Consider the following 25,254-nt stretch of genomic DNA (forward strand, 5'->3'; position numbering starts at 1 on the left):
ATTACACTAACTGCAATTGGGAAGCCTTAATTAAAATGCTAGATTCGTAGCTTGGGCAAGACTTTGGAAACAAAGTAATTTATTCTAAGACAGCTTTACCAAAGATTTCTTCTGGTGCAAAGCTGGTTCCTGATGTGTAAGATCAAGATCTCTGAATCTTGTTCCTTAGACAAATTAGATGGTGTACAAGTTTTGTGAAAGTGCTTATTCCTGAAAAAGTAACCCTTGCATATGAATTAGGCTGAGATTCAGAAAAGCTCCTACTTTTTAAGGTGTTGAGTTTCTTTGACCTTGGTGGGAACAGATCATGTTCGCAGATCTTGGCCTAATCCAGCTCCCTCTGAAGCTATTAGGAATCTCTAGTTGAATTCCTTGGGAACTGGATATTCTGAACTGCTGTTCAGGTTTGTTTTTTTTTTTAATGGAAAGCCTGAGAGACTTAGAATGGAAATTGAATTTGTTCATGTTGGCACAAATTTGCTGGCAAACCTGGATCACCACATGGATTTCCTTCACTGTCCTATTCTTGCCTTGTTGTGCCATAGCTACTGACAGCAGGCACTTAGAAGATGTCATAGCTTGATAACAACAACTGATGCCAAGAATCAAAAATGTGGTAGGTAGTAATTAAAACATGCAACCATGATGCCGTTGAAAGTATGCTAAATGCTTGCTTGGCCCAGGGAAGTATCCGGTAGTGTAATTTGAAATTTGTTTTTGTAGGACCAAGTGTAGTATTTGTGGTTCCTGTTACTTGTTAGTGCTGTTGTCACCTTTTCTTATGTTGACTGATATGTGGGTGTGAAAGCTCCCTGGCAGAATAGAATTTTAGCACACTTGCTTCTGGTGGTGAAACCTGAAACACAAAATGTTTGTTTATGAAAATGTGCATGGTCCATGTGAAGTCTCCCAGTTCCCTCTCCCTTTAACTGGAAGTAGATTGCCATTTGTTTAGGGCTGATCCAGGCAGAATGGAGCAGCCTAGCAGTGCTGTTAATATTACATCAAAAAAATTGTGCTGGAGAATGTTTCTGGTTTAATATTTTTGGTCTTTGAAACAGTAATGTCTGTGCAGGGCTGTTTTCAGCAGCTGCTTTGGCTTTGAGAGGATAATTGTTGGAGCTTTCCATAAGAGCAGGGCTGAAGGTTGTCTTTCAGTAAAACTTGACCTCCTTTTGATAAAATAAAAACTATTAAAAGGTTAACTTTTTCTCATTCTTTGTAGGTCTTTGAAAGTGAAATTTTTTCCCTTGGTTTTTTTCCCCCCTGTCCAACACTTCAGGAAATTATTTATTTTAAATGGCTGTTGTCGGTATTGGATGGCTACAGGAACTCGGAGGTATTTCTGCAAGGCCAATCCCCAAAAAACCAGAGAGATGGCTTTTTCCTGCTGTACTGTAAATGTATAGTTTGACTATGAGGAGTTTTTGAAGCATGCTGCCCAGATAGTTCTGAAATATGAGCAGAGTGCTAGGTGTATGTAGGTGAGCTGGGAACAACTGAAATGTGTTTAAATCTTGATGTCTTCCATGTATTCCCTAGGATGGGGATTGTACAGGGAGTTTGCAGATCAAGGAATACTCTCCTATGCAAGAGACTGAAGACCCTTGAATCAGACATAGGCCTGGCAGCCAGAACAGGGTTGGCTTTTGGCTCAGTAATAGGCTTCACTGTAACTTAAGTAAATTAGTGAATTTTCTAATATACTTTTTCTGCCCGTCTGAAATAATACAAACCTGTTTGAATGCTGTTCAGTGGCTGAACATTGCACGTGCATTGCTCATAGATCCTTGGATCTCAAAGAAGAGCCAATGTGTGTATTACTTCATCTTGCTGTTTTTCAGCAGCTCTTGATTCACATTTAGCTATTCCAACTCATGGTTCAAAATTAAAAATTAAACTTGTTAAAATTTGACTCCTTCCCATTGATTTCTGCAAATAAATATCATTGGACCTAGTTGTTGAGGACACAAAGATGTTTTAACAATTTTAATTCATTCAACTGCTGTTCTCTTCCAGACCTGTTTAGCTTATTAATGTTTTCAGTTCATATGCAGAGTAAGTAACTCATTTTTGCCAAGCTAAGGTTTCAACTTTTTGCATTGACTTTCCTAAGTTAGTAACTTTAATTTGTGGTGAAAATAAAACTATGGCTTGAAAAACAAAGAGGAGAGAAGGAGTAAGGAGGCTATATACCAATCCAGTGCAGAAGAGACAGTGATAGTGATAAGGATTGTTTTCTTGCTAACATTTTACTATACTACTTGTGTGGCTGCCTGAGTTCCAAGAAGGCCCTTGGTATTCTGCAGAGCAAGCAACTGCCATTTTCCAAGTGCACATGAAACCTGCGCAGGAAAACGGAAACTCTGGAAGCAAATAAATCTGAGCTTGAACATAAACCTGCTGAGGCTAATGGGAAGGTTTACCTAGCACAGGGAATTTGGAAAAAAAAATCCCCCAAAGCAGGAGTCTTTTATTCTTCTTATAGCAGATTATCTGTGAAGGTGCTATATAACTTAGCTGTGAACTAAAAAAAAAAAAGGAGAAATAAGGAGTTATCAGAAGTTATTAATTTTCTTTCATATCTTTATGTTGTTTACTGGGACTGGCTCTTCAGGAAGTCTGCACTCTGTGTTTATTCTACAGTTTTACTTGTATTAAACATCTGAAAGGCTCAAATGATTGGCTGCTTGAGGGTTGTATCAGCCATGGTAACAGCTTCATTTTGTCATGCTAATTTTAAAATTAAAAGAGGTATGGTCTGCGGCTTTCTTTTTTTTCTAAAAGAAGCTGCTGTTCAGCATTGTACCAAGAAACTATTTTTTCCCTTCTAAATGAGGCCTGGATCTCCTAGGAGATTTGAAGACTGCACAGTTATTTTCTGAAATATAGGATAATTTGATGCATCTTCTGAAATGATGTTTGAGAAATAGCACCATACCTCTTTCCAGTGACCAGCAAGCAGCACACCACAGTGTTTTGGTCTTCCTTTACAGGTGAGGAGGATGTAGCTGTGTGAACCTCTGGCCTCAGATCCCATCCTAACAGTGACAGTGGAGCAGTGTAATCTAAACACTCCCAAGTGGAAAAAAAGGGGCAGTTAATTTGCTTTAGAAGAAGGTCAGTATTTTAGGGTGAGCTCTTGTATGTTGGTAGGACTGAAAACAGTATGTCAGCAGAACACAGTGTGTTCAGATAATCTCTGGGTATGTGAAGGTTTCAAGGAGTGCTCTCAGGGGAAAGAATAAAATGCCAAACCAAAATGAAGCCTTTACAAGGCCCTGTGCCTCCTCTCCTGGCTGCTTTTCAAATGGACAGCTGTGAGCCATATCTAGGAAAGAAGATGGATATGGCAATCAGAGTGGGCTGCCTGCTGTGATGCTCTGAGCTGGTCTGAGCACCCTTTCTGATCCAGTACAAGGGTTATGCATGTACTTAAGTTGGGATGCTGTTTCTAATTCTTCTGAAGAAAGTTCATGTTGTTGAGTTGTCCTGGTTGTGAGACTATTTTCTTTTTGCAAGGATTTTGTGGACAAGTACTGGCTTTTGAAACTGCATGTTTGCATCAGGGAAAGGAGATCTTTCTGCATATGTTCTTATTTTATACTCAGACTGGGAGTATGCTGTAGATTCCCCATGCTGTTGATCTGTTGGAGAGAGCATTTCTGGTCTCTCTCTTGCTTCTCTAAGGTATGATTTTTTTGCCACTTGTTTGTTGGGTTTTTGTGGGGTTTTGTTTGTATTTTTTTGTTTTTTTTTTCAAGAAGGAGATTTAAATGTCATCTTTTTCCTTTTGGCTTTGTAAATCCTTTGGAAGAATTCTGTGTGGTCCCACTTGTGTTGAAGAAATTATGTTAAGCAAAGCTGTGACTGGGTGCCAGGGGAAGTTTAAGTTAGGCATTAGGAAGACATTCTTCATGGAAACAGTGATTAGATACTGCAGTGGGCTGCCCAGGGAGGTAATGGAGTCATCATCCCTGGAGGTGTTTAAGGAAATATTGGACATGGCACTTGCTGTCATGGTCTACTTGACATGGTGGTCTTCAGTCATAAGCTGGACTTGATCTCAGAAGCCTTTTCAAATCTAATTGATGCTGTGATTCTTTGTGTGGTTTTTCCATTCTGCAGCTGTGTGGTAAGTGGTAAAGGGCTGCTAGAGCAGTTGCCTTTCTGGATGGAGTACTTGGTGATGGTCCTGGCCCACTGTCCAGCTCATCCAGCTGTTGTCTTGAGCATATGAACAGAAGTGATGAAATTCAGGATCGTTGTTGCTATGCAGGTACCAGTTCATGGCAATGTCCAAAATTTTGACTGGTGTTCAAAGCAACTGCTGGTTGCTTTGGGTGTGAAAGGTATGATGGTCCATGGCAGATGTTTTTCTCTTTCCCCCAAGACCACCATGGTGTGAAGGTTAGAAAGGACAGCACCACAGCTGCCACCTTGTCTTGTATCACTGGTGTGAGAGAGCAGCAGGGACAGTTGCAGAATTGCAGTGCCCTCCCAAGCCAGGGCTGTGAAGCTGAAGACTCTCTAGGCTGTCTTTGGGTCCCAGAATGCACAGGTGTCACAGTCGGGGTTTCTAGTAACAGCAAATGAAGGCAGTGGGTACTACAGGATGAACATGGAGGGACTCAAGAGGAGTTCCTTCCTTTTGTGTGGAGTATAGGATAGGTGGGCCTTTGGAGGGACATGCAGACATAGCCAGGGTAACTGTTGAGCCTGTGGGATGCAGCTAGTGGAAGCCTTGGTGTGATCCAGGTGAGAGAGTAAACAGCACCATCAGTAAAAGTGAGGGACAGCATGAGAGGCAGAGGTTACAGTCCCTGAAATGGGTTTTGATTGAGACACTGATGGGACACTGTACATCCTCCTCAGAGGCTACAGTTTTAAAACCCATTTAATGTAAAACCTCTCCACTGAAAAACTGGATTCTAACTTTAGCTTTTTAAAAACACTCTTTTTATCTGGGTTTATAGAAGAAATACAAACTTCTGTTATGTGTGTGAAGTGTCTGTAATGGCAAGCTTCACATCCACAGCTTCGGTTGCCTGTATTTTCCGAGCATGTTCATCATCAGTGGAGGTGTTTGGTGCTTGACAGCATAAGCATGCCCTGCCTACTTACACTACTAGAAAGGTGCAAGACCAGGGATGTTTGGCTTGGTGCCATTAAATTACAGCACAAGAACTGTATGGCTGTAGGTAAATAGAGACATTAGTTCTTGAGCAAGCCTAGCACCGAGGTAGTGGCAAACTTTCAGGAAGAAATTGAAAGAAACTTGCTCTTTGGTGTTATGTTCCCTCCAGTTCTCTCTTGTGTATGAGCAGAGGGAAAAATTTAATGGCAAGTGTAGCACAGAGGTTATCTTTGGAATCATTTGTAAGCAGTTTACTGTAAGATAGGATACAAGACTTTGTGGGCTAGGGCCTTAGTTATTGTGGCATGTTTTACAGAGAATTACTTGAAAAAGAGAAGTAGTCCTGCTTTTAACAATATTAAAATTCTGTTTTGTTTTCACATAAAAACTTATTTGTTCTTTCTCAGTTCATAGCCTTAAATGGCCAAAAATGCAGTTTTACATTTTTTCCTTTCATTTCCCAGTTGTTTGTCTGTAGGCTTTTTTTTTTTTTTTTCAGTAGTGATGTGAGTAGAGAAGTTAATTTTCACCGGGGAAAGTCCTCTGTAAAAAAGTCTAGGTGTGACTTTACTAGGATTTTTCTATGGAGAACACCACAATATGAAAAGAGTGGAATCATAATTAAATGATCTTTTTGCCGGTGTCATTTCTGACTGAATATGCTGAAGACAGACAGGGACATAAATAAAGCTGTAGTGTACCTCTGTAAGCAGGGTCTGTGGTTTAGAAGTGCCCTGGAGCACTTGGCTGCTGCTGTAAACTCCATTGGAAATTAGTAATTGGAGCTGTAGGTATTATGTCTGACCAATATGTAGGTCAGTGCTTTTGTCAGTTCAGAAAATTTGCACTTTAGCACTTTACACTGGAGCTGCTCTTCTCTTAAAGCCAGGCCTTGAGAGAGGGTCCTGCTGCAAAATGAAGGCTGGCTATGGTGCTGTTGGACTGCTCTGGTGGGCTGTTGTCAGCTGTGCTGCCTGGTCTGCAGCCTTCCAGGTCTGAGAGTTGTTTGTGGGATTGGGGGATGTTTGGCTGGTGTCTGCCTTGGGGCAGTGGTGTGGAGACATGCAGGCCAGGCTGGAGGAAGATCTTTTTATGCAACGTGGATGTTGATGCTAGAATTCAGATGGAGGGGGAAAAATGCAGGTGTTCAAATTATTCTTGCAAAAGTATAAGTATCCTGGCAATTTTAAAAATTTTATCTGGGAAAAAAGAGAAGATAATTAGAGGTGATGTAGTGTTTCATTGAGATGTGAGGGAGTAGTCCAAATAATATGACAGTTTGCAGTCTCTTAAGTGCAACTTTTGCAAGATTTTGATTCTTATTTTATAGCCATCATGACAATAATATGGTCAACTGGGATGATTTTGAAGAGGAATGATTTTTGGTAAATTGGATTAGCTTTTGCCCTTATTTAAGGTGATGCCTGTGTATTAGGCACCTTGGACTGTGTGCTGACCAAGAACAAAACCCTGCCAGGGCATCTAGGCAGATAATACTCACCCAGTGCAAAAGTGAAGTCAGCAAGGCTGAGCAACTGCGTGCAAGGGGGTTATGTAAAACTGGGTGTGGAGCAGCCTCGTTCGCCATGAAACACGGCTGACTGCGGGGATCTGATGTGCAAGGAGCTGTGAAAACATACTGCCAAGGAAAAAGACTGTGGAATAAGAAATCCTGCTGTTGCAGGTAGATGTGCTAGTAGAGTGTAAAAGCAGACACTTGTGCAAGGATTTTCTTTTGTCCTCACAAATAAGAATTCATGAAAATTTTCTGAGCATTTTTTTTTAATTTACTGAGATTTGGAGGTAAATGTGTACATTTTCAAATTTTAGTAGTATAATATAGTTCAGTAATTTTAATTAACTTTTACTTGATAACTTAAGTAACAGCAAATAGGATGAACAAGTCATATTACTTATAGTTCAAAGCTCTAAGACATTCAGAATTTTTGACATCATTAGAAGCTGTTTTATGTGTAGTGATTTTTCAAGTTCTTATATATGTTTTGGAATTACAACGGTTTAAAAGTTGTTACAAGACCTTTTCCTTTATGTTGATTGTATCTCCAATTAACCTGTGATGTAACTCCGGCAGTATCTTTGAGCCGATCCTGTATATAACACTGTTGAATGTGAAAACCCTAAAGAGAGGACATGGGCTGCAGCAGTGTGCATCCAATAAAGAGCAATGTGGAAATCAGTCTGAAACAAGAGAGGAGTGGGCAGCTTCTCCTTGCCTTGTGTTGTGCAGTCACCTATAGGCTTGAAATCCCAGTGCATGGTACAACAGCATCTCCACGATGCTTATCTCTTGTGTCTACAAACAAAAGAAGTGAGCAAGAGAAAATGACTATGCTTGTCCAAGGGAGATTGGGTCTGTGATCATGTGTAATCAAACATGTAATCAAACATTTAATAAACTACTTGTATTTTTCCTTCTAATTAGTTGCTGCCAATTATTGGGATTGAAGGGTGAGTTTCAGGGCAGAGATGAACAAATATAACCCAGAGAAAAACAGCTAACTGCTACTGTGCCTTTGTGTGACTGCCTCTGCAAATCCCTCTCAAAAGCTGGATCAGCTGTTTATATGTCCACCCCCTAAGTGATAAGGACAATGGTAATTTGGTAGATTAGAATAGAAATGCAGCTTTTCCTTTTCCTGTAAGAGGAATTTAGGTTATCTTTTAAAGTCATTGGCATGTTGTGATCACAGCAGTCTTGTAGTGGGGAGGGGCAGGTACCAGAGAATCTAGAGAAGTCCATAAAGGGAAGCAAATGTAAAAGATGCAGCTGAACTGTTGGCCTAAGGCTTTTTTTCTGAGAGGGAGAAGTAGGATATAAGTAACAGAGTTCAGGTATGAGGTAGGATTTAGCTTCTTGATGCAGCTTCTAGAAAATCTAAGGAGGCCCAAGAAATTTTCTGGCTCTCCCAGTTATGAGGTGTAGCAGACCTCCCAAAGGATCTGAATCTGGGTTAAAGCAGAGTCTGGTTAGAAAATGTAATAGTATTTGTGGGGTTGTATATCAGCTCCTGCATGCCCTGGCCAAATTTGGGAAAGCTGTCATCTCAAAACACATGTGTTCAGTCACTGATGGAAACGATGGGTGTAACAGCTGCTGTCTAGGCTAAGTCAAGAAAAAAAAAACAAGGCCAGTATTAATTAGAGGGCCCTCTGTGTTTGTGTGTACCCCAGCATCAGTGTGAGACAGAGGAGCAGCAACATGTGCCATGGAAGGTCAGGGGTGTGGAGACAGCAAGGCACGTGCTGTGGGTATTGGTTCATGGCAGAGCTCTGAAGGGACCTCTTGGGCAAAAGTCATGCCTGTAAAAGGGCTGAAGCTGATCAGAAAAAGAATGTTTGGTTCACGGAGATGGGATGCTCTAAATTTCTTGCAAGCAAACAGGATTTGTGTTGAACTTCTGTCTTTATTATTCACTTCACCTTTCAGACAGATGTATGTTTTTCTAACAGCTTGGATAAAAACCAGGCAATATTTGTGTTTTATGATTTATCAGAGGGTTGGGTTTTTTCCTCTTACTGCACTGTCAACAATCCACTGAAGCAAACAAGAAAATGGGTGTTCTGGCAAGCCTATGCATATGCTGTTGCTTAAAGCAAGAACCCTGTGGACTGAAAGAAATTGGGAGAATTTTAATCTTTCTCTAACAGCAAACTTCAATGTAATCTAGAGTAGATAAAATGCATGATAAAATAAATGTATTTATAGCACATACATAGATGTGCTTCTCTGAAGTGGTCTAGTCACCATGATGGAATTTTCACCAGCTGGGGTGGAGATTTCTTGAAGACACTATATTGTGCTTTCCAGGTGCAGAAACTATGATAAACAAGGGAGACTTTTCATCTCACTGTCTGATCTCTAGTCCAACTTCAAGTTTGTACTTTCTGACCTTGGCAGATCCTGTGCATAACAATCCTATGCCTATCCCTTCTCAAAGCTTTTGGTGTGTTTCTGTGAATCTTCATGGTCTATATTGCCTTCATATTAAGAAGTTGGCAGTAGTACCTTCTTCTATATGTTAGATTTCCAACTCCTCAAACTGCAGCCCTTTCCAATGAGATCTGTGGAAAACTCTTCTCTTACCTGAATGCTTTTGCTCAGGATGTGTGTGTTGGGTTTTTTTATTTTTTCTTTTTGATCCCCACCCCAATTTTCACATTAGCTATTAAAATTATTCTCTATGCTTTATAATAAAGAACATTTATTAAATTGCTGTCTCTCCATTTAGATACTTTTTCTTGTAAGGACCATACTCAAATATTGCATGTTGCAGAAATTTTATTTCGTTTACAGGATCAGGTGCAGACCATGAAGAATATTCACTGCGACGCTGTCCAATGCTCTATCCTATTGCTTCTCAGGGAAGTTGGCCACATGTCAATAAATGGAATACTTTCAAACAGTATGATCATCATTTGTTGGAAGCCAAGCTTTCATTTTATTGTGAACCTGTCTAGTGAGGCTTGCAAATAAAGTAAAATCATTTTTCTTTGATCTATGTTGATGTAAAATTGAGCAGACGAATCAGTTACAGTGGAGGAAAATACCCATTATTGGTATTGGCATCTGCATCTGTTCAAATGGAGAAAAGCAATTCAGTTCACATTTCTTTAATTTGTACTATGCATTTTCTGCTGAACATCATTTTCCTTTCAAATAGAGTACCAGACTGCAGAAGTACACTCCTCAGATTCTAAGTGCTTGTCTCTTTTCCACTGATATGGTTCATGCAGTGTTTGGGGAAGCTGCATAGTGAAATAAAGGTGAAATCTAGTTTCAGATGATACCGAATTGCTTTTAACCAGCTTTTTATTTGGGGCTTAACCAACCTGTCCTCTTTAAAATAACAGCTGTATTCATAAGTGTCCAGAAATAAAGGCTGAAACTTGAAATGCATCTCAAAGGAACAAACAAAACAGGAGCTGACTGAGTAAGTTAGTGAGCCTGAACTGATGCAGAGTTTGAAGGGAAAAGCTTTCTAGGAATGCTAAACCTTTGCATGGATGTCCTTTTAACTAGATTGTTATTTGTGCCAGTGCATTTATCTGGCCACAGTAACTTCCCTGCATAGGCTTCTGTTATTGCTTATGTCTGTGAATCTATGGCTGATTCCAGTTCCATAGAGGAAAATTTGTTCCTTGCATATGCAAACAGTGGTCACTTGGTGAGTGTAAAAGACAAGAAATCACAAGGGTTTCAAAGGTGATGAAACTTAAGGGAGGCTTGGTGTCTGACTTGTACAGTGCCAAAACACAGTTCCTTATGGAGAGGAAAAAAGGAGTAGCAATCAGGTTTCTTCATTGAGCAGATATGCTAACTTTCTCTTCTTTGTATAATGAAGTTTTGCATAAAGAAAAAAAGCCCCAGACACCTATATATCTTACTTGAAGCCTGGCTGAAGATGAATAGTCATTTTTGCGTGGCAAGTTGCTGAACTTGTCTGTAATTTCTGCCAAAAAAAAATGCCCAATCTCTTTTAGAGATCCAAGAAATGAAAAAAAATTGCATATTGCACATTTCTCATGCATGTCTCAGTGCGTGTCTGGCCTCTATAAAAACTCCCAAAACATTTATTCGAGGCTGTTTGCCAAAGTCTTGCAAAGTTGCAGTGGATATACAGCCTTTGGTTTCAGAGTTAGTAGTTTAAAGCCCTTTCTAGATGAAAGCTGGCTCGGCAGACATGCCTTTCTCTCTGTACCCACTGGCTTCAGCAGAGTGGAGGTGTGCATTTGTTTTGCCTTATGGTGTGCAGGAGATCTGCAGAACCTGCAGTACCAGCCTGAGGCCCAGCAGAGCTTCGTCTCACTGGCCATGCTAAAATGGTGGTCTTTGTGCAGTGAAGATGAGAGCAGCTGAAGCTTCTTGGAACATCAAGGCACATCTCAAGTTTAAAGATGTCATGTGGGACAGTGTCAAATGCTTTGCATAAGTCCAGGTCGATGACATCAGTTGCTCTTCCTTTAGCCACCAAATCTAGCAGGCACAATGCTAGCTGTCCCCAGTCACTTTGTATTTGCCAAGAGTCTTAGTATGGTTTCTAGGAGGATCTATTCCATGGTCTTGCTGGGAAGTCCTTTGTGAGCTTCAGGTGTTGTGAATGTGAGGCTGTTCTGTCTGTCTACACAGAGCCTCATCTGCTTGGTCTCCCTGGTCAGGTGGTCTGTGTCACCTGTCCTGACCCATAAGCTCTCAGTGTGCTCCTCATCCTTTCCTAGGCAGCGCTCCTTGCACTCCAGCTGCTTATTGACATACAGAGGGTGACTCCCTTGCCTGTCCTTTCTAAAGAGCTGTAATCCTCCATTCCAGCTCTCCAGTCATAGGAACCTTTGCACCATGCTCATATGTTTCTAGAAGCCTCTAGTAGCTTCTGCAGCAAGAGTTTTATATATATATATATATAGATGAATACCATGTCTGTCTCTGGAAGGGATATTGTCTTCTGCCTTGTGATTCTGCTGCCTCTTCTCAGGTCTCTTTGAGCTATCACTGATGTCTTGTGACCTTAGAAAGACTTTTGAAAGGGATGGGTCATGTGTTTGCTTTCTGCATATTAAGGGTCATATTAACATTGAGGTGGCTGGGGTCATGAGGAGGCAAAGGGAACTGGGAGCAGAGAGGATGTGTGTGCTCTTTGCAGCACTTAAGGAAGCAAGCAGTTTATTAAAGCCAAAGGATGGTGCTAGAGCAATTTAACCTGCAAATTTGAAGGACTCTGACCTTTGGGAAATTAATGTCTTGTAATGAAAGATACAGTTCCAAAACAGCTTGGTTTGAAGGCGATTTTTAGTAAGGTTGTAAAGAGATCATGTGGTGTGGCTGCTTGCCATAGCTGAGAACTGGATCTGATAATGTCTGGTGGGGTAAGCCTATGGCTAAAGGCTGAACCCTGCCCAATTGCTTATAATTGTCATCAGGTACTAAATCCATCTCTGAATGTCTGGTAGGATGAATAACTCATTGCCTTTAATAATTTCTCTCTGCAGCTGTTAATTGCTCCTTCTTCCCACTGATGATTTTTCAGTTTTTTTTTTTTTTTTTCTCTCAAAAGACTGTGGTTAAAGGTTTTCTATCCTTGCTGGGAAAGCAGCAAGTAGAGGCTCCCAGAACCTGGGGTCACTAGTTCCAAGAAAAGAGTCTGGCAGAGCTCAGCAGCACTGATCCATCTTAAATGCCTAGTTTAAAAAGAAAACAGATTCTTTTGAGTTTGTAGTTACTGGCTTTTTAGTTTTTATAACTTGGGATACACAAACTTTATTTCCACACTAAGTGGTTTTTTTTAAGTGCTGAAATTAGGACCCCTGTAATGTTTCATTAAACAGCCTTAAACTTTGTCTTAATATTTAGTGACTAAAGGCAGTTTATTTCCTTTAGTTACTGCTTGCAGTGCCTGTTTTCTTTCTTTCATGGCTTTTTCCACCCTTCTACTTGAATGTCTGAAGCATTAATGTTGGATGCTTCACTTTGTAATTGCTCTTTCAGGATAAAGGGTTAGTGGGTTTCCAGCTGTATCTTTGCTGTGAAATGCTGGTGAATGTTTGTGTGTGTTGTAGTGGGAATTTATGGCACTGCAGGTGAATACTAGAGTGATGCTGCTGCTGCTCTACCAAGATCCTCTCTTATTTTCTAGTCCCTTTCAGGGCACTTTGTTCTGATACAGCACTCTTAAGAAGCATTTTTATGGCTGTAAATGGGATGATATAATGCTTTGAAGATGTGAAGAAATCAGATGGTTCTACCAAATGTCATGTGTGAATGGGGTGGTGTGAAAATCACTTATGGTGTTGTAGAGTCTGATGCATGGAGGCTCCTATTACTTAGACCATTCCCTGTTTGTACAAACAAGGAAGAAATGCACATATGTGGCTGCCTTCTGTGGAGTTTATCCTACTTGAAAGGTCTTCCATGACAGCCCAAAGTCTTGGGGTCTTTTCAGCCCACCTAAAGAGCACTTAGAGTTTGAATTGGGATGTTTTCTCTCCTGTGCTACATTAGCTGTACCTACCAGACTGTAAAGGTGCACTCTATTCCCATTCTTCTTTGGATCTGTGATGCTTTACAGACTGAGGAAATTGAGAACTCCCTCCCCTGAATGCCAACTTTTGATCCATTTCAGACATAAAACTTTCCAGAATACAGATTAGTGAAGAAAAGCTTGCTAAAAGGTAAGTGTAGTTGGATATAAATTGGTAAAAATAACTGATTAATTGCCTGCTTGATAATCTGTGTGCAAAAAACCAAACCACAAAAGGTGTCCCTGTTACAGCTGAGTCTTGCCATGTTTCAGATGCCTTGAAGTAAGATCCATGTGCACTGATGGCTGTGGCTATGAGCCAGAGCCCTGGACAGTGAGCACCCCAATGTTGGAGTTGCTGCTTGGTTGCTTCCCTGATAGACAATAAGGTGGAATCCATCAGTGATGAAAAGTAATAAAAGCAAGGATTGTCACGAATCTTTAATTAAAAAAAAAAAAAAAAACAAAAAAAGCAGAGTATTCTGCTGATGGAAAAGCTAAGGCAATTGAGCTGAGCTTGCCTCTATGCCAGCAGGGGAAATGGGCTTTTCACAAGGTTGTGGCTGTCCAGTATTGGCTGGTTTTCAGTGTGGTGGAAAGTCTTAGGTTTTTTGCTCTGATGCATTAATATTTGTAAGCTTCCTTTGATGCCAGTGTATTGCTTTCTGTGAAAACATGCTTTTTAATATTAAAGCAATACATTCTTCTTCTTATTATTATTATATTATTTGCTACTTCTTTACATGAGAAATTTTCAAAGTAATGTCTGAGAAAATAAACTTCATGTAGGATAGAAAGATTGGCTTTTACGTTTGAAATTGTAAATTCCTTTTTGGCATTTTTCAATCTGTCACTCAGACCATACAGGAAAAACAATTTGCTTAATTTAATCATGACTGTGATATACAACCTGATAGTAATTTTTTTCTCTTTTAACTGTCATTCAGGTACTATGATAATACTATGATATTCAGGTCCTAGATGCTGTAGGGAATTAGTCCAAACTGTTTACTTTGGGTGTTTAAAAAAACCCAAACCCAACCCCAAAAGCCAGCTATTCTACATAGTTTGAGGCTGTGGTAAAACATTGATATCAAGACATTGATTTTATGTGCTTTTAGTAACCTAATATTGAATTCTTCTTTAAATCCATACATCATTCCAACTTAAACATGAAGTCAACTAGTATGGTAATTATTTTAATTGCTATTGCGTACAGGGCGGCCTGCATTATTCAGTGGAGTTATTCACTGGATTCAGGTATAGAACTAATACATTTGAACAAGCTTTTGGATTTTATTTGGGATTGCAGACTCATGCAGCAGTTACTTAAATGTTTCTGGTTTTCCTGTAAATGTTGCCACGTGTAGATGATCTTTGAAATTAAATGTATTTTAAAATTAGCAACCTCTGGGAATGTAGTTTCGAACTGACCATTTTTCAAATGTCTATTCAATGAAAGTAGACAGACACAGTCTCTTTGATACAGCTGAGTTGCCTCTTTTGAGGCAGAAGGGAAATAGAGCTAATAATGACCTTTCTTTTTTCCTCAGAAAGAGAGATTTGTCAGGAGGCAGCTAGGCCAGCTGGGATTGGGAGCCCTTCCCCTGGTAGGCAGTGGCTCACTTTCAGACTGCATGGGGAGCTAGAAAGTCATGGACAAGACCACAAGGGACACAAGAATAGTGGTCAGCACACCAGGTGAAATAGTCATCCCATCCTGTCCTGTCAATCAGGCCCTCCCTGCCTGTCCTCTGCTAAAGAAACAAAAGAATGTACACGAGAGTTGTAGGAGGTATTTTTCTTACTGGCTTTTTAAAGCACATAGGAAGAAGTGGTAACTGGTCCATGGCTCTGTCAGACTCCCAGCACAGTTCATTCAGCATCTGTCTTGTCTCCATTGTGTATCCCGCACAGGCAACCCCTTGTTGGGGAATTATGGCCCACAGTCTGCCTCATTCTCTCTGTTTACTCTGTTTTTTAAGGTCCTGGAGTTTTTTGTGCATAGGATCAGCTTTCCTTCCATGCCCTGACCCTAAACCCTTTCCCAGGTGACGTAAGGCAGTTGGTGTGGTTAGATGGTGTTGCATAAGGGATATCTTGCTGCCCTGAGCCTGCTGCTGTGACCTGCCTGGCTGAAAAGCCAGAAGTCACTGGCTTAGGAAATCTTCTGGGTAGAGAATCAGCTAATAACAAAACTGAGGTTCATGGTGGCTTGACATCCTGGTTGTTTGGATACTTCTTGTTTTGAAAATAACTTATTTTCAAATTATGATATTTTGCTACATGATTTTTTTTTCCTGAATTAACTAGTCCTCAAAATGCTTCTATGGTTTCTTGTCCCCTGGGTTTAAGTAGAAAAGGTTCTCGTATTTCAGGTAACAAAAAGGACATCCTGCTCCCCTCTGAAAAGGGGAAGACCAGCCTACAAGCCAGCCTTGGTAATTGCTTCCTTCTTCCTGTACCTATTTAAGCATGTGTGGCATTGTATCTAAGAGCAGGCACCCCTTCTCTCCCTGCCCCTGCGCTGTTCTGCCTTCTTCCCTTCTGCTGGGATGGTGCAGTTGCTTTCAGTAAGTCCCAGAAAATTTGCAAAGTTCATTTTGGGGGGACTACAGAAACCATTTGGACTGATTCTCTTTCAAATGGGTTTGGCACCCAGCTCAGGAATATTTATCTTCCTCAAAGTAGAGTAAAGCTTATTCGGTGTGTATGCAGGCATGATAAGAAGTGCAGCTTTTGCATCAGTCGCTGTCCTTCCAGGGGCTGTGGTGCAGTTTTGTCTGAAGCTTGGTGTATTTCCATGGTAGTTTTGAGTTGTTTTGTTTACTTCAGGGCACACACAGCAAAAAATGTTTGATTATTTTAAGTTTTAGCTTACAATACTTGGAATGATTCTGAGTAGTCTGCTGCCCTAATTTACGAAATAGCATTCTCCACCTAATTTTTCCTAATTTTCTTGCTTAGCTCTGTGAAAATCATGGTTTCAACAATTTGGCTATTTACTCTTTCTCTACAAGATTCATATTTTCTTCTCACCACAGAGTTGGAATGCATCTGGTCAGTCTCAGGTGATGATCTACAGTAGTGTTTCCCACACCATAATGGCAGTAAATTAATCACCCACCACTTACAGCTTCTGTTGTCTTAAAGAGGGCTTTGAAATTCTTTGCAAGAGGTGCTTGGTTTCATTTTTTCTTTTATTTTCTTGCTGAGCTCTCACAACAGGCTCACTCCTGTGTCTGTGCATTGAATGCTGCTTCTAGGCCAGAGACTCCAGACTGGTAAAGTGGAAGAGGGGGCAATTTGTGTCACAGATGCTGATTGATCGCCTGTCCCTTTGGGCATCCTTGTAATGGCCTCCCAAAATAAAGACCTACTGTATTGGGTGGAAAACTGGAGGAGCCATTGTGTATTCAGCAGTGTGCAGCATTTGTGACTATGGACAACAACACAGACACTCTTAGATAGAAAAGCATTGAAGGCAGAGTTAGGCAGTCCTGTTCTATGACCTCCCCAAAAAAGGGGCTTTGATTTTCACATATGGGGCTAGTGGGAACAAGAAAGAGAGATTCCCATCTTGTGCTCACTGAGGCTTTTCATTTTTAAGTTAAATTTCCTATGTCTTCAAAATGAGAAGATTCTAACTTACTTAAATAGCCTGCATATATTGGGAGGACGGCATGGAGCAGGAGTGGCTGGGCTTTGTGCCAGGGATTCAGTTCTGCTCTCAAGCCTAGTGCAGAAATGGTTTGTTTTGCTTGATAACTTGTCAAAGGCAGTGACTGAGCATTGTCTGACTGCATGTACCTGAATCTCAATTCTCATTCCATCAGAGTAGACAACTGTCTCTACAGATCTGCCCAAGTTGGCTCTACCAATTTCAATTCTCAGCATTTTGGTGTATAATTCATAGGCCTCTCCAGTCTCTCATTCCTGGTGATTCAGGGTCACTGGAATGATTCTCCATATGGCCAAAGGCTTGGTCCTTTCTGATAAATCCCAAATATTTGAACTGTACTCTTGAAGGAATCAGACTGACTGCAAGTCTTTGAACTGAAGTCCAGGGTAGCATTCTGTGTACCAAGATGATGAGGGTAGAATAAAGCTGTAAATAAGAGGATAAATAGCTGCAGGTGCTGAGTTCATTCTCCTTGACATTTATACACGTATCCTTGGCTCAAAAGAAAAGATCTGTCAAGCATGCAGAATATGCTGTGGTGCAATTTGTGCACTCTCAGGGCAGATGAGAAATGAAAAGCAAACTAGATTTAATTAAAACTGAGATGCTCCCTCCTTAATATCAGCTACTTCCTACCTGTGCCCACCTGACAGTGAGCATCAGTCCCAGCACTGCAGCTGCTTAGTATTCATCTTGGGTTACTTCTGGTGACATGATTCAGAATCTGCCAAAGTGCTTCCTAGACAGGGAATGAAACTGAACAAGTGCTTTCCTGAATTTGAATCAGGTTATTAGTGCAGATTTTTATTGTTTGCATTCTAGTATGAAGCAGTACTTTTCCATTAGTTTTTGTTTTTACATTTTCTCTACATTTCCAACACTAACCTTTCCTTTTTTTTTCTTTTTTTTTTTCAGGAAAAGAGGCGTAGAAGTAGTGCAGGTGAGTAAAAGCTCTATTTTCTTGTAAAGAAGGCTTACTGATTTTAAATGCTGTCATTTGGATGCCAATATGACCTGGGATTAATTATTTTTCTTTCCATTCAGTTCTTTCTGACAGATACTGCTTTTGGAAAGACAGGATTCCCCTTTTATGAAGCATATATTGAGCTCACATGCAGTCCAGCTCAATAGGTGCCCTAGTGAAAGTGGGAATGCAGTTAGGCTTTTCTTGTGTCTGTCAGTTAATAAGTTCTGATAGTTGATTAGGTGATGTTACTCTTTTAATTGCATTCTCTGAATGCAGTCAACAGAAACAGGATCTGCCTTTGAGAAAGAAAAAAAGCTGTGGCAGAAGGAATTTTCTTGTAACCCAGTGAGCAGTGAAATGATTCTAAAGTGCTTTCAAGTTGTGGCCCATCTACAGATAAGTTCAGGTGTTGGCTACATTTGTTCTTTCCCAGGTCAGAATGGTCATATTTCACACAAGATGTTACTTACAGGATGGTGTCAGCTTGTGAAAGGAATTATGTTACATGTCAGCTGTAACATAGAGCACTATAAGCCCTAAAAGATGAAGGGGAAGCATGCTCTTTTTCTGGCTTATTTTGTGTACTTAGAAGAGCTGTATGTCATAGGTTTCACTCTTGCTGATACTTACCTGGTAGTCATTTTAAACTCTGAAGTGTTGAGTTCCTCACTGCCTCAAAAGAGATGACAGGAGAGAGGAGGAAAATAGTGTGTTAGCATGGGTAATTACGGTTGCTCTGAAATCCATGTGGAAGGTGCTTCTCAACACCAGCAGGGATCGGGAGAAAAGCACTTAACAAAAAATAAATTGAAAAATCAGGCCATGTTATTTTGAAGAATCCACTGTCAGAAAAGACTTAAAAACTCTAATTGCTAGTATGTCTTTCAGTTATGGGTGGTCAGCTGAGAACTGCATTGTGTTAGAAGGACAAAGGGCATACACTTCACTGGCTGTATTTAACCTTTCACCACTACAACATCATCTTCCTTTCCTGTACCTCCTGCTGCTCAGAGCTAAGGGGCAGTTTCTTTCATCAATTTTGATAATGGCATTACCAGACTGATAAAAAAAACCATCATTTACAAAGCACAGCTTGATCAGGAGCACAGGGAGAAAGCTAGTCCGTATTTGTGTCACTGTCTAGGGGACATTATTATTTTATTAATACCTCAGTGTATTACAGTCCAATGCCTGCATTTGTTGTATGTGCCTTGCACCCACACTGTATGTTTGTGCAGCAAGGAGCTCATATGAGATGAATTCAGTGATGCATCCATTAGTTGAGCAGAGGGCAGATTCCATTTTACCTCATGGATTAAAGTTACTGTCCTTCCACAGGTATGTGTAGCTTAATGGCTAGTCATCAGATAGACACAAAATTATTGGAAAGTATTTATTTATTGTAAGAGCATTTTGGGAAACATTTGGACAGAACTGGACAGGACTTTGCCCCCATAAAAACGCTTTATGGTCTCATAATTTATGGTCTCAAATTCGACAGCATGGTTGAGATGTCAGACTATGCTGGAACAGGATGGATAGAAGTGTGTGATCACTCTTTGCCCACCACTTGCGTGTTGCTTCATATATCCCAACACATGTCCTTCAGCCAGTAGGGAAAATATCAGAAATGGGCTCTTGCTTCACCCCTTACTGCTAGAAACCTTTGCTTGAGGCCCCTCGCATGATCTATCCCCCTAACCCTGCTTCTAGATGAAGGATTGTCTTGGTGTCCATCTGGTGCACAAGGTTTATTTGACAGAGGGAATATTGTCTTCCTGTGTCAAGCAGCAGCATTTCTTTGATTTGCCTCCCCTTCTCCTTTAAAGAACCTCTCCTGTTAGAGAGAAACCAGCTCTTAGATCTGACCGTAAGCACATAAATCAAAATCCAAGATACACAGGATATTTACCTAATTTCTTCTTTACATAAATTCAGATTTTTTCTGAAGTAGACTTGCTTTCCAGTAAGAAGTAGTGAGTTGGAAGGTAAGGTTTAGTTAATGGCTTCTAGAGAGCAAAGCAGAGGGACTGGTATGTGCTGACTTCTGTGATACAGCAGATTATTCTTTTCCAAAGATGTTTCATAGGAGCAGGAAAGGATTTTCTACTACTAAAGGGAAGTCTTGGAAGTCTTCAAATAAGCACCTGTGTGACTTCTGTTTCCTTCCTGCAGGGAGGATTTAGGATAGTCCTCTCTTCTTTGGCTAGACAGATTAAAATCTTTTATTTTGCTTTCTTAAAGCTAATTGTGCTGTACAGGTTCAGTGAGCTGCTGCTAGATAGCAATTAACATTTCATGACTTGTGTTCAGGTTTTGTGTTTTGTCTTCTCTCAGACTTCCACTTTCAGCAGAGAGAGTGGTTCCAGCTTTCTATTTTTATTGAGTGGGGAAACATGCACATCCTCCAAAGAGAAATAAAGCAAGAACAGGACTGGCAGTGGGATGCTAAGCAGGCATTCTCCTTTATCTAGCAGTAGGACCTTAATTAAAGCATCACATTGAAAACAAACAGAAAACCTCTCAACTTGTGTGGTGATAAATAATTAGGGTTTTTAAGAAATACTGATTAATTTCTAACATAATAAGAATTCACTGTGAACTCAAGGTACAAGAGCTGAAATGTGCAACATTATGTAGTACAGCCGAGTAACATCCATCAAGCCTGCTGGCTTAGAAGATGGTACAGTAGATTAATTAAATAAAAAGCTTTCAAGGTTATGAACTTTCCAAAGACAGTATGAGTCTGAGCCTGCACCCAAACATTTGGGAGCCTGAATAGGATTAGCTCATTTCTGTTTTTCCGGTGGGCATGGCAGAACTCTGAATAGAAGCATGCTTAAAATCTGGCAATGTTTTGGGTCTAGATTTGCTTTCTGCAGCTTAAATCCAAGTCAGCGGGGCAGCCGCAAACCAGCGTTACATTACAAAGAAAAAAAACAAAAAAAGATTTACTAGCTTTTCAAGATGGGCTCTTAACAGAATACTGTGCTGCATCTTTCACCTTATTATGGGGGCATTGGCTTATTTTTTTTAAGCAGGCATCGCTTGAGTATCAGGGTGCTTTTTGAATTAGGGTGCTTACTTGTTCGTACCCCATAAGGTAAGGAAGCACTCTTGTTCTAGTTTTGGAGGAGGAGAGACTGAAGGATCTGTCCCACTTCTCCCAGGGAACCTGTTGCAGTACCAGCCCCAGTGCTGTTGGGGTTTGTGCTGCAAGCCTGTGCTGCAGGAATTTCAGCTGCAGCTGTCTGGGAAGGGGTGTGGGGCCATTAGCTTGTGCTGTTGTGTGGGCATGAAGGCAAGAGCAATTAAAGGTGGTCAGCGGGGCTGGGGTTGCTGGCTCTCTTCCAGTGAAAGGCAGCACCAATTCAGCTGTGTTTAATCTTTGGGCTGCATTTAAAGTGCTCTGAATGAAATGCTCTTGTGGTTCCTGTGGCAGTTCCATACCTTCTCCTTTCTTACCAGCTCTTCCCACCCTTCACAGCTGCCTGCTCAGCTGGTGTGGCTTGAGCTGGTGGCCAGAGAAGGGTAGAGATGCCCTGAACAGGTGACAGACATGACCAAAGCCCATCTGCCATGGCCTGCAGGCAGTTGCTAGGCAGGCAGCAGCTGGCAAGGCTGAGGCAGAACAGCTCTTGTGCTGGCATTGGGGTGACTTGCCAGAAAATGCTTAAACTGAAGCATTTCTTAATAAATTCTTTCATCACTGTTTCAAGGGGGAGACTGCTTACAAAGCTATGCAGTGGATGGTTGATGAGGTGTTTATCATTAAAAAAAGCTATTTTCTGTAGTGGCATCTAGCAAATAAGGGTTTTGTGTAGTGTCTTAAAAGTAAATTTGCTTCTGATCTTATTCAATTTCCAGCCTTCCATCACTCAAATTGGTGGAGGGCAAAATTTAAGATTGAAAATTGTCAGTTCTTCTTTAGCTAGTGAAGTAGCTAGTTTCTTATGACTGTACTCTGGCAAGGGAGAGAAAGAACATCTACCTTGTTTGTCAGGAAAAATCTGTTGGCTTAGTTTGAAGAATGTAAGAGTGAAAACATGTGCACTGGAGTGGAAATCATCACAAGTACCTCTGATAGAGACATGCATTTATTTTTGTTTCACAAGCTATGCAAAACCAGAATAATTAGCTGCAGCCCTTTGGCTTCTGACAAATTGCCAGTTTGGTTTTTGTGTGACAGAGTTTGGAGCCTTCATATTTCTCATGACTTCAAAGCTGTTTCAAGCACTTCCACACCCAAACTTTCCTTGAGGTCTTGCTCACATTTTTAAATTCTAAAATAGTGAAGATTCCCTATTTTTGGGTGGGTGATTTTGGATCAAATGAGCAGTAATGCTCTTCTATCTTAGAAGGATGTTCTAGTCAGTTTGCTATAAAATTGGGATTAGTTGTATTTCAAACTGCATGCTTTGTAATAGCAGTGGGATATGAAGGAGAGCATGTTTTCTGATGTGGAACAGCTGATTGTAGTAGTTACAATGGTCTCAACTGCTGTCTTGTTTTTCCCTCAACTTTCTGGGAAGAGAGATATTTGAAATCTTTTACTTTTGAAAAGAAGACTGTCCTTTGAGACATGGGTTTTCTTGAAGCCTGCAAAGGAGAATTCAGGGTGCCCTCCACACTATTTAATTCCTCAATCAAAGTGAAATACTAATGACAATGGTTCTGCTATTTGTTGCCAGGGAACCTGTTGTTTTCTAGAAATGAGGAGAGGTTTATTTTCACATGAAGTATTAATGGAATAAGCTTGAAACAGCAGTGTTCTAACTAAGAAAAGGAGCTTGTAAAATATATATTTGGTAGCATATACAGCAAGATGTGACTGGAAAGCTTCCAAAGCAAGCAAGGTTGTTGAGATGTTGGAGAGTTGGCTCTCTAGTACTGGGAGGAGAAAGTTTATTTTTACATGCATGCCAGGCCTTCAGTAAAGTGCATGTTTTCCTGAGAATGGCAGCCTGCTTTGCCTGCAGTGCATTTTTGGAAGTGATGCTATAGAGGCTCTCCAGCCCCTCCCAGTCTGGATTGTGTGAGGTGCTTTGCGTGCGTTTGAAGGTGCGGGGCTACTGCTTAATATCTTGGAAAGATCCTGATACTTGTTAGTGTCAGTGCTACAAAGGGTGTGCTAAGCACACAAAAGGTCTTCCAAAGAGTGCATTAATTTGAACCCAGAAACAGTAGGAGTGTGGAAGAACAAATCCCAGGCAGAATCCTCCCATCCTTCTCACACATCCTTCTGTGTGAGACCTTTGTGGTAGCTGAGAAGCAGCATTGCCCAGCAGGAATGAAGCACAGGTTCCAGTGCAGGGAGAGATGTCTTTGACATGTTGCTTTACATTGCATCAGCATGTTGGTCAGTGAGGTACAGTGTGGACCTTTCTTGTCCACCAGGGAAGAAGAGTAAATACACATCTGTTTGGGCAGGGAAGGAAGACAAAACTATGGAACATTCTCACCATGTGGATTAAGCAGATTAAATGGACAACAAACACTTATTCCTAAAAATTAGTCAGAGTAAGCCAGACAAACCAAATTGCATTTATTTTCACTTTTGGCGAGTGAGTGAGGGAGAGGGAGAACCATGAAGAAATTTTTGTGTCTCAGAGAGAGTCTCTTACTGACTGGTTTGACTGCTTTCTTTTGATGGTGAATCTCAGTAGCCTCGGAGAGGTGTGGGTTCTGCAGTCAGTTGCAGACAGTACCTGTGTGAGTGAAAACATTACTAAGATTTAGAAACCTGTAACTAATGCATAATGAATGGCTGTCAGGTTGGAGCTTGTACTGTTCTAGCCTATGGAGCCAGCTCTGCCCAGTGCCTTTGTCTTCCCCCCACTCCTTGGTAAGTAGTGATGAGGCAGTGATTCCTAACAGTGCTGAAGGCAGGGAGTTGTGAAGTCCTGAGTGAGAATCCAGTCCCTGTGGGACCTCTGCCAAAGATTTTGGTGGCTGTAATGGGACTGAAATTGCAGTGGGGAGTTGCCTTGCTTTGTCACTTAATGCAGGCACTTTAGGCAAGTCCCTTACAAATTCTGTTTCCTAATGAAGGTAATATTCCACATAGTGGAATGCCATTTAAGTTACTTTCAGATATCTAAATGGATAGATTTAGAGACAAGTGAGTGTGTGAAGGAAAGCAGGGCTGTTAATTTCTGAAGACTGGTGTATAATATTCTTTCTGTCATTAGCATATATCTTCCCAGATATTTCTGTGAACTGCAAAGCTTCATAAATCCCTCATCAAGAAATGGTATGGATAAAGTAAGACCCTCAAAGAAATGTTGGCTTGTAAAACTATTTGCCTCTTTTTGGAGCATACAGTCCCATTCTTTGCACAAAGTGACAATTAGGCAGTGCTTTTTTGAATCATGATTATTGCAGTGGTGCCTATTGGCCAACAAAGACTTGGCTTTGAGTCTGCATTAAACAATAGAATGACTTGTCTCACTGGATGTAGGTGTTGTGATATGGTATCAAAACAGGCACATGGAGTGTGTTCAGAGGCATGTGACTCAGGAAATGCCTTATTTTAAAACCAACCTGCCTCATTTGTGGTTTTGCTGAAACTGCAGTCAGTGTTGAAGTACAAATATGCATGTAGCTCTTTTGACCTTTTTTGAAGTTTTTTCTTGGAGTAGGAAGGATGGGGAGTTAATATGATACCATGACAAGGGTGACTGTATCTCTGACCCCGTACTCTCCCAGATGAATGCCCTATCCTTTGTATGTTTTGGGGGTGAAGTCATGCAGTTCTCTGCTCTGTCAGAGCTGCAAGCTTATTTCTGTCACAGCAGTTGTAACCTTGTCTTCAGTCCTGGGGTTTGGTTCCACAGAGATGTTTTTTAGGAGCAATGACTCATGTATCCACTGTAGCTCAGTTGCTTATCTGGTTGCTTCCAACAGAAGCTTTATAGAGAGAATATTGTCAGAACAGTGGAGGAGGCTGTGTGTATGCCTGTTTTCCTCAGTGAGGGTGCAGGTAGGTCTGAACTGCAGTAGATCAGTGGAGCTTGAGGAAGTCTTTTCAGTGTATGTTGACTCTTCTTTCTCTACCTTCTGCAAGACTTACTCCTTTGATCTGTGGCCTGAGATAATTGTATCTGAAAATATTGCATGCTTCTTTGCTCTTCTGGCACTTCACAATTATAGGAGATAAACATATTCATGTTGCAAAAGTGAATGGTTCCAACAAAACCTGGTGCTTAAAGACATTAAGCCTAAAGTTTCTTAGGTTTTCCTGTATTTGGTCTGTAGCCTTAAACTAGAGAAACCTCTAATGCATGTACTTAAGCTGCCTCTATATAAAACAGAGCGCAATCAAATACAGCAAAAACTGGAAATGTTTGCCCGAACCTCATTGCATTCATGGAAATACAGCAGAAGACAGAAGAGTAGCTTCAGCTTAATTAGGACAGCTGAACTTCTGCCCCAT

General features: G+C 40.8%; 1 protein-coding gene across 4 annotated transcripts in view; it reads left to right on the forward strand.

The window, feature by feature from the left end:
- The window catches only part of ITPK1 (inositol-tetrakisphosphate 1-kinase), a 135,381-nt gene that overhangs the window by 13,627 nt on the left and 96,500 nt on the right, over positions 1-25,254 (forward strand). For all 4 annotated transcript variants that reach the window (XM_068192572.1, XM_068192576.1, XM_068192574.1 and 1 more), the window contains exon 3: positions 17,768-17,792. In XM_068192572.1, coding sequence (XP_068048673.1) covers positions 17,768-17,792 — 25 coding nt within the window. The remainder of the gene's footprint in view (positions 1-17,767; positions 17,793-25,254) is intronic.

The sequence above is a fragment of the Anomalospiza imberbis genome, chromosome 6, assembly GCF_031753505.1.
Source record: "Anomalospiza imberbis isolate Cuckoo-Finch-1a 21T00152 chromosome 6, ASM3175350v1, whole genome shotgun sequence".
Lineage (NCBI taxonomy): Eukaryota > Metazoa > Chordata > Aves > Passeriformes > Viduidae > Anomalospiza > Anomalospiza imberbis.